The sequence below is a fragment of the Glycine soja genome, chromosome 6 (genome assembly GCF_004193775.1).
Source record: "Glycine soja cultivar W05 chromosome 6, ASM419377v2, whole genome shotgun sequence".
NCBI lineage: Eukaryota > Viridiplantae > Streptophyta > Magnoliopsida > Fabales > Fabaceae > Glycine > Glycine soja.
The window spans coordinates 20,018,723-20,028,534 of record NC_041007.1 but is presented as its reverse complement, the minus strand read 5'-3'; the positions used below and the strand labels follow the sequence as shown (position 1 = coordinate 20,028,534).

Genomic DNA, 9,812 nt, shown 5'->3' with positions numbered 1-9,812 from the left:
TGTGATAGAGACATGCTCTGATAAGTGTGACATTGGGGCATAGGATTTTACTTCGCATGTTATAATTTTCATAAACGATATAATTGTGTTATGTTTTCTATTTTAGTTTTCTTTTTATTTAGCATGGACGACCTTGTTTTAAGCCAGGATAACTTTATTTTTTTATTCGAACAATTTCTATAATGTTTTCATTAAGTGAGTGTGAACCCTTTATCTTTTGAAATTAATTTAAAGTCAATGTGTTTAAAAATAAAATTCCGCATGATTTCATTTCCTTTTATTCGTTATTTGTAAGGGTAGAGGATGTTACATTTAGTGGTATCAGAGCAGGTCGGACCTTTCGGCCATGTGTGTAATGAGCTTTTTGTGTTTGCTTGTGTACTCTGATGTGTTATGTTTGTTTTGTTTGATTAGAGGTGTACTCTATTGTGTTGATATATTTTATTTTATTTTATTTTTCTCTTTTCAATATTTGTTGCTTGCGTGACATAGGAAGTAATGGCTGGGAGAAATGAGCGAGAATGACTCCTTACCGAGGCCTTGAACAACTTGGCGCAAGTTATGGCCAATCAGGGAGGTGGTGGAGGAGCAACTATGTACCATGGTTTAGATCGTTTTCAGAGGAACAACCCACCTACCTTCAAAGGGGGTTATGATCCTGAGGGTGCTGAGGCTTGGCTGAGGGAGATTGAGAAGATCTTCCGGGTGATGGAGTGTCAGGACCATCAGAAGGTGTTGTTTGCTACTCACATGGTAGCAGATGAGGCAGAGTATTGGTGGGAGAACACTCGCCCACGTCTAGAAGGAGAAGGTGGTGTTGTTGTTCAATGGGAGACCTTCAGACAAACTTTTCTAGAGAAGTATTTTCCAGAAGATGTGAAGAATAGGAAGGAGATGGAGTTTCTCGAACTGAAACAGGAAAGTATGACGGTGGCAGAGTATGCGGCGAGGTTTGAGAACCTTGTAAGGTATTTTCCTCATTATCAGGGGGAAGCTGGGGAGAGGTCTAAGTGTGTGAAATTTGTCAATGGCCTCCGACCAAAAGTAAAGATGATGGTGAATTATCACGGTATTCATAACTTTGCACAGTTGACCAACATATGTAGGATATTTGACAAAGATCAGCGGGAGAAGATTGCATTTTACAGGAATACCAATGCTAGTCATGGGAAAGAGAAGAAGTATGTGACTCACAGTCGTGCTAAGCCATATTCTGCCCCTCCCGGGAAATATGGAAACCATTCTGGAGGACAGAGGACCAGTGGAGGACTTCAACCAGTTGGTGGGAGTCCTCAACCAATTAACAGGGTGTCTCAGCCTGCGGGTAGAGGTAGTGGTGGTAGTGGTGCTCCTGCTATTGTTACTACACCACTCAGGTGTGGGAAATGTGGTCGGCTTGGGCATATTGCTCGTGAGTGCACAGATAGAGAGGTGACTTGCTTTAACTGTCAAGGTAAGGGCCACCTCAGTACCAGTTGCCCATATCCGAGAAGGGAGAAGAAGAGTGGAAGTCTGAATAACCAGAGTGGACAACCAAGGACCACAGGGAGAGTGTTTGCTCTTAGTGGTGTTGATGCCGCACAGTCTGATGAACTCATCCAAGGTATGTGTTTCATAAGTCAAGTTCCCTTGGTTGTATTGTATGATTCAGGTGCGACCCATTCATTTATTTCTCGTGTCTGTGTTGAAAAACTTGCCTTGCCTGTGTCTTCCTTGAAATTTGACTTGATTGTGAATACACCTGCTAGTGGGTCTGTTTTAATTTCTGATGTATGCTTGCAATGTCCTGTCTTAATTTCTGATAGACAGTTTCTGATTGATTTAGTTGTTTTACCTTTGAGTCAGATTGATGTTATTCTTGGTATGGAGTGGTTATCTTCCAATCATGTCTTATTAAATTGTTTTGAGAAATCTGTTGTCTTTCCTAAGTTTGGTGTGAGTGAAGGTGATATGTTTTTGTCTGCTAACCAAGTTAAGGCATCTTTAAGGGAGGATGCACAGGTATACATGATCTTAGCTAGTATGAGTGTTGAGACCAAAACCCCTGTGAGTGATATACCATTGGTGAGAGAGTTTCCAGAGGTGTTTAAGGAGGTGTCAGGATTACCACCTGAGAGAGAGGTCAAGTTCTCTATAGACCTAGTGCCTGGTACTGGACCCATGTCCATAGCACCTTATAGGATGTCCCCTGTAGAATTGAGTGAGCTTAAGAAACAGTTAGAGGAACTCTTAGAGAAATAGTTTGTGAGGCCTAGTGTGTCACCCTGGGGAGCACCGGTGTTGTTAGTTAAGAAGAAGGATGGGACTATGAGGTTATGTGTAGATTATCGTCAGTTGAATAAGGTAACGATTAAGAATAGGTACCCTTTGCCTAGGATAGATGACCTGGTGGATCAATTAGTAGGGGCTTGTGTGTTCAGTAAGATAGATCTTAGGTCAGGTTACCACCAGATTAGAGTGAAGCCTGAAGATGTTCCGAAGACTGCCTTTAGGACCCGTTATGGTCATTATGAGTACTTGGTTATGCCTTTTGGTGTGACCAACGCCCCTGGTGTGTTCATGGATTATATGAATAGGATCTTTCACCCCTACCTAGATAGTTTTGTAGTGGTCTTCATAGATGATATCTTGGTATATTCTAAGACTAGAGAGGAACATGAAGAGCATTAGAGAGTTATGTTGCAAACCCTCAAAGACAATAGACTGTATGCTAAGTTGTCCAAGTGTGATTTTTGGCTAGAGGAGGTGAGCTTCTTAGGGCACATTATATCTAGGGGAGGGATAACAGTAGATCCTTCTAAGGTAGAGGTGGTGATTAATTGGGAGAGTCCTAAGTCAATGTTTGGGATTAGGAGCTTTCTTGGCTTAGCAGGATACTACCATAGATTCATAGAGGGTTTTCCTAAGCTAGCCTTACCTTTGACTAAGCTTACTCGTAAGGGTCAAGTTTTTGTGTGGGATGCCCAGTGTGAGAGTAGTTTTCGTACCCTTAAGGAAAGGTTGACCACTGCACCAGTTTTAGTGTTACCTGACCCGAGTGAACCTTTTGTGGTGTACTATGATGCGTCCAAGATGGGTTTGGATGGAGTGCTTATGCAACGGGGACAGGTAGTGGCCTATGCTTCTCGACAGCTTAAGATACATGAAAGGAATTATCCCACACACGATCTTGAGTTAGCAGCTGTAGTTTTTGCTCTTAAGCTTTGGAGGCATTACCTTTATGGATCTAAATTTGAGGTGTTTAGTGACCATAAGAGCCTTAGATATTTGTTTGATCAAAAAGAGCTTAACATGAGGCAAAGGAGATGGTTAGAGTTCCTTAAGGATTACGATTTTGAACTTAGTTATCACCTAGGTAAAGCCAATGTAGTAGCTGATGCCTTAAGTAGGAAATCCCTTCAAATGTCTGGTTTGATGGTTAGAGAGTTGGACCTCTTAGAGCAGTTTAGAGACATGAGTTTGGCATGTGAGATCACCTCTAGTAGCATTAAGTTGGGTATGTTGAGAGTCACCAGCGAACTCTTGAGCAAGATCCGTGAGGGTCAGAAGTCTGACCCATTCTTGTCAGCCCAATTAGAGTCCATAGTTGCAGGGAGAGAGAGTAGTTTTAGAGTGGGAACTGATGGAGTCTTGAGGTTTCAGGATAGGGTGTGTGTTCCTAGTGTACCCAAGCTTAGGAGAACGATCTTGGAAGAGGGCCATAGAAGTAGTCTAAGTATCCACCCAGGAGCGACTAAGATGTACCAGGATCTTAGGCATATGTTTTGGTGGCCGGGTATGAAAAAAGAAGTTAATGAGTTTGTCCTTGCGTGCCTAGTATGTCAGAAAGCTAAGATAGAACACCAGAAGCCTTCAGGGAAGTTGTAACCTTTAGAGATACATGAGTGGAAGTGGGATAGCATCTCGATGGATTTCGTGGTGGGGTTACCTAGGACCCCCAAAGGTTTAGATTCCATTTGGCTTATTGTAGACAGGTTGACCAAATCTGCTCACTTCATCCCAATTAACATCAGATATTCCTTAGAGAGGTTGACTAGCTTGTATGTCAGTGAGATAGTTAGACTACACGGTGTTCCTTCTAGCATAGTCTCTGATAGAGATCCTAGATTTACCTCTAGATTTTGGGAGAGTCTTCATAAAGCCGTGGGGACCAAGCTTAGGTTGAGTTCTGCTTACCTATACCAAGCTTGTGTATTAGAGTAGAGGGGTAGTTAGGATAGTTTCTTACCCTTGATAGAGTTTACATACAACAATTGTTTTCACTCCAGTATAGGTATGGCGCCTTACGAGGCATTGTATGGTAAAAGATGTAGGACACCTCTATGTTGGGTAGATTCTAGTGAGAGCATTGCCTTAGGACCTAAGGTAGTTCAGCAGACCACTGAAAAGGTCAAGTTGATCCAAGAAAGGATGAGAGCAGCCCAAAGTAGGCAGAAGAGCTACTATGATAAGAGAAGAAAAGATCTTGAATTTGTTGTAGGTGATCATGTATTTCTGAGAGTCACTCTGTGGACTGGGGTTGGCAGGGTGTTGAAGTCTCGTAAGCTCACACCTAGATTCATTGGTCCTTTTGAAATCCTAAAGTGTGTCGGTCCAGTTGCGTATCAGGTGGCTTTGCCACCATCTCTCTCAAATCTTCACAGTGTCTTCCATATCTCTCAGCTCAGAAAATATGTCCATGATCCATCACACGTGATCGAGTTGGACAATGTCCAAGTGAAAGAGAACTTGACATATGAAACACAACCACTGAGGATCGACGATCGTATGGTTAAGCAGCTAAGGGGGAAAGAGATTCCCTTGGTCAAAGTAGTATGGGGAAGTGCTTCGGGCAAGGATGCCACCTGGGAACTAGAGGGTCAGATGCGTGATGCATATCCTACCTTATTCGATACCGGTAAGTTTCGGGGGCGAAACTTTTTTTAAGGGGGGTGGAATTGTAATAGCCATAACTTTTAATAAATAAATAAGAAATTAATTAATTAATTAATAAGTAAAAAAATAATTAGGTCATAAATTCCCACTATATAAGCCAAATGTTAACCTAGAGTAGCTTTTAGAAAACACATTTTGTTCATTTCTTCTTTTCTAACCCACAAGAACCCTAACAGAGTAACCAGATGAGGAGCTCTAGAGAGCACCAGAGACGCCACAATTGCTAACGGAGAACATTTAAGCGACTACATCGAGGTAAGGGATGAGTTACTCACGCTTGGGGGTTAGAATGAACATGTGTAGGGATTCCTAGAGGATCAATTTTTGGGTTATTTTGGGGTGTTTATGAAGTTTAATTATGCTTTCATGTTTAATCGCGGATTGAGTGTGTTTGATGAACCAATTGGTGTTTTGATGCGAATTTGTTGTAGAATTGACGTGTTCCTATGTTAGGTGTGTACCTTAGGAATTAGAATTCTTTATAAATAGCATAAAAATTATATGGTAGTGATTTTGTTTATACCAGATATGTTGGCCTTTTAATCTTGTTTATTTTTATTTTTTTTATTGTTTTTTTTTCACACTGCAGTGTATACACGTATAAATATTGACACTCTTATTTCGGAAACTTCATATTTTATTTTGCCTAGCTGATTTCTCATCATGAAATTCACATGTGTAGCAATTATAGGATAATTAAATTGACTAAAATCATTTGAAGAAATTACCTAAAGTTGTGTTCACATTGTAATTAGGCATTTTCTTGATATTGACGAATTAGTTGAAATATATTTAGAATAAAACAATATATATATATATATATATATATATTGTATTTATTTAATGACATGTTGATATTTTTTTTGTAATATTATATATATATATATTATATAAGTAAGTTTATATTAAGATTTTAATATCTTACGATAACGTATATTACGTTAATTTATATTGAATATAATATATTATTCACATGGTTTAATATAATTATGTTAATATTTTAAATGTTTATGTGAATGTTATATATATATATATATATATATATATATATATATATATATATATATATAGTATTATATATAATTGTGCACTAATATGTTATACAAGTCTTGAAATTAGAAGTGTTGTTATTTTTATTATACATTATTATCTAATTGTTAAGTATATTTTGTAATTAGTTAAATTGTAGACATGAGATATGGTTGTGAATGAGAGTGTGATTGATATTTTTTGTGATATTACTTGTCTTGTGAGTTATGAGTTATACAGTAACCCGACCAGTGTTTATCTCGAGAAAATTTTTATGCACAGTGTTAAAGGAAAATTGTAGGATTCCTAGTTAGAATCTTGAAGGGTTGAACTATAGCGCAACTTGTTAAACATGTTTGAAAATATAAGTGAGGTTGTGGGTATTGTATAATTCATGAACTGCATGCAAAAAAAATTATTTTAGGGGTTGGACTTGAATTAGGAGGGAGAAGCCCTAACGGACTCTTTGGAGTGTAGGCCTTGGGGGTCACCCGGTTTGAGTTCTCCTTTAAGCCTGTGCCATCCCACATGATTGGAGCATTCTTGTAAAACAACATGACTCTGGCTGGTCTCCCTATGATTTTACTTAGTGAGAGTGACATGACATACCTATTGTGTGGTGTGTCTTGTTATGTACTCCTAAGCGTTAGAGTGTGGTTTTTCACTGATATGGTACCATATTGCATATAGGCTTGAGTCTTAGTATAATTGTTGCATAACGCTTGTGTCTGACTTCCATTGAGTTAACAATTTTGGTTTGATATTATTTGCTGGAGTGTGTGAACTTGAATGGATGTGAATAATGTGTGTGATTTTATGAAGTGATGCTATTTATACAAATTCAGTTTTAAGTATTATATGTTTTACATGCTCTAATGTTTTAGTATATATGAATGTGATAACTCATTCCTGGTGTGTGTTTGTGTTTGGACTGATTCACATGATGAGTTCCACGCTAGAGATGGAGAAACTTAGTCTGTGATAGAGACATGCTCTGATAAGTGTGACATTGGGGCATAGGATTTTACTTCGCATGTTATAATTTCCTTAAATGATATAATTGTGTTATGTTTTCTATTTTATTTTTCTTTTTATTTAACATGGATTGCCTTGTTTTGAGTCGGGATAACTTTATTTTTTTATTTGAACAATTTCTATAATGTTTTCATTAAGTGAGTGTGAACTCTTTATCTTTTGAAATTAATTTAAAGTCAATGTGTTTAAAAAAAAATCCGCATGATTTCATTTTCTTTTATTCGTTATTTGTAAGGGTAGAAGGTGTTACACATAGGAGTAAACCAACTAACCATAATCTGCCTGCAGTGACAGGATTTCTGTCTTTGTATGAACATTGCAGAAGGGCTATCTGTGATTTCTAGACAAACCATTTATACCTAAAAGTGAAACATTTATCATTTAAAATAACATATGAGAAACATGACATTCGGGAACTATATTTCCTACACTTCCGATATAGTAAATAAATTCTTACCTGTCTCCTAACTCCTAAGAACTGCATCATCCAATTCTTGTGGCTTATTTGCCAAACCTATATAAAGAAGGAAAATGAAATTTGAGTTTATTAAGACTAATAGATTTATAGACACGTGACCAATGCATTGACTTATTTATATTCAAGCTCACATAATATTGTAAAATAATACATAAAAAAAAAGATAAAGCAAGCAATTCCACGTTCACAATAGCTAAATCCGGTCTTGCATCCATCATATACAGATGCGTCGTTTATAGGAGGACAGATTACAATGCAAGCCAACTAGCAGAGGAATTAATATTGTTCTTAACATACCACAAAATGTGAGATACAACTGAATTTAAAAGGGAAGAGTGAGGAAATTCTATTCTTAATATTCCCTAGAAGTACAAAATGTAGGCATCTTATTTTCTTAATTACCATTGTAGTAGATCTAAAATCTAAATCATGCTCATTTTTTGAAACATAATGATTAAGTATCTCCGATATAATGCTTACCAATTATAATCACAATATCATCAGGATTGGAGGTCACCCTATCGAATTGGATAAGAAATTCAGATTTTAATTGTCTGTTGGCATCATTCGTATTTTACTTTCATTCTGTTATCAATTAAGAAAGGAAATTACTATTGTTTGAGTGGGAGAAAAAATTGAGATGCAAAGAATACAACCTTTTCTTTCTTGCTGAGCAATAAAAACAACATTTTCTTTCTGCTTTACAGATCCACCTATTTAACAAGTATGACTTCAGAAAAGGAAAACGAATAGTTAAACACAACAACATAGCATAACTTTACACAAGCCCTCATGTTGTTTACTTTTCTTGAGCATGTTCATCAAATTCCATCATTAAGTTAATTTACTATCTTTGTATAACAGGCAATTAAGAACAAAAACTCAAATAAAATATCTTCAATAAAGAAGGTAAAGTAGCCCACATGGCTTTCCATTTAAAGCATTTCTTGTATGTATAGAATCCCTAAAACATTTTGCTGGTTTATATAACTCAGTATTTAAAAACCATTTTGTTTACTTTTCCCTCATCAATTCAACATTTCACATAAAGCATGAATGTAAATTAACCAATTAATCAGTGATGAAGTGAATGAACTTTCACAGGTTCTTTTATCTAAGCAATTATTAAGAACATCAAACTCGAATAGTTTTCTTACATGTCATTGTCTAGTTACTTCAAATATAACAATAAAGCAAGACAGGCAAGATAAAAGAGGTACCTTAAACAAAAGATGGGTGGACTTCCAATCATTGCATATATATCTGCTGCACTAAGAGTAGATTCCTGGGTCCATCTCGGACAATTAACCAAGTTTTCCCTTTGAATACCATAAGGAAAAAACATTACTTCTGCAGCTGCTATGCTTGAATTACCCCATTTACGGTTTAGATGCTCTAAAATTGATGATATCTTCTTTCGAGTACTAAGTGTAAGCTCCAGGTGTGGATTATGCTTATCCTAAGATGTAGAATTTCGATTAGTCAAATAATAATTTTTACAGTGGATTTCGATTGTACAAGTATTTTGCATTGCCATCACAAACAAACTAACAACAAAATCATGCTCCTAATATACAAAAACACACATCCAGATCTCAAAAAGACATATAAAATCACTTTTGAAATTTTTTTCCAAATGCACAAATAGTTATAGCTTCCACGACTCAGGCTTGATTTCTTTTTCTCAACGGATTTCCAAACATGCTAGCAATCGGATAGAAACTATAAAAATCCCAATTTAGAGCATGACAAAAAGAATTGTTAATTATTTCTAGGAGCTGAACATACCTGCAATGACTTGACTTGAGAAGAAAGGTTGTACAAAGCCTCATGGTAATCAAGGTTGCTAGAGTCCAAAACCCCAACAGATTTTATGACTTCTTTTATGCCATTCATGAGAGGTAGGTCCCTAGCATGTTCCTCTTTTGCAGCTTTAGCAAGCCCTGCATTTTTATTTTTTTTCTAAAAACAGTTAACATAGTATAATACAAATATTCATTCACAACATTGCTTCAAAGGCAGGTAAAATTCCACATGGCCTGGCCTACTACTAAACCATACCAAAATATGAGACATCAAATTTATCTTACAATAACAAAATTCATATGAAAATAAAAAATTATAAAAATTATATGTTTTTTTGTTTGGAGATTAATTATAAGGTCACTCCCCCCTCTCACTAACTTCATTCCGAAATTCTACCATTGTTAGAGGATGCCAACAAAATTAACCTAAAAATATAAAAAAGGGTAGTGTGATCCACACTGCAATTAGTCTTTTTTTAATATTCACTTGATTCCTTTTTCACTTTCTCAACATGCTTCAAAGCCCAAGA

General features: G+C 36.7%; 2 protein-coding genes across 2 annotated transcripts; both read left to right on the top strand.

Moving 5' to 3' along the window:
- Positions 1 to 561: 561 nt before the first annotated feature.
- LOC114415960 lies at positions 562 to 2,241 on the top strand. The gene is made up of 2 exons (XM_028380827.1): positions 562 to 1,861; positions 1,946 to 2,241. The coding sequence occupies exons 1-2, from the start codon at positions 562 to 564 to the stop codon at positions 2,239 to 2,241; spliced, it is 1,596 nt and encodes a 531-aa protein (XP_028236628.1).
- A 2,034-nt stretch (positions 2,242 to 4,275) lies between these two features.
- LOC114415958 lies at positions 4,276 to 7,343 on the top strand. The gene is made up of 2 exons (XM_028380824.1): positions 4,276 to 4,897; positions 7,288 to 7,343. The coding sequence occupies exons 1-2, from the start codon at positions 4,276 to 4,278 to the stop codon at positions 7,341 to 7,343; spliced, it is 678 nt and encodes a 225-aa protein (XP_028236625.1).
- Positions 7,344 to 9,812: the final 2,469 nt, after the last annotated feature.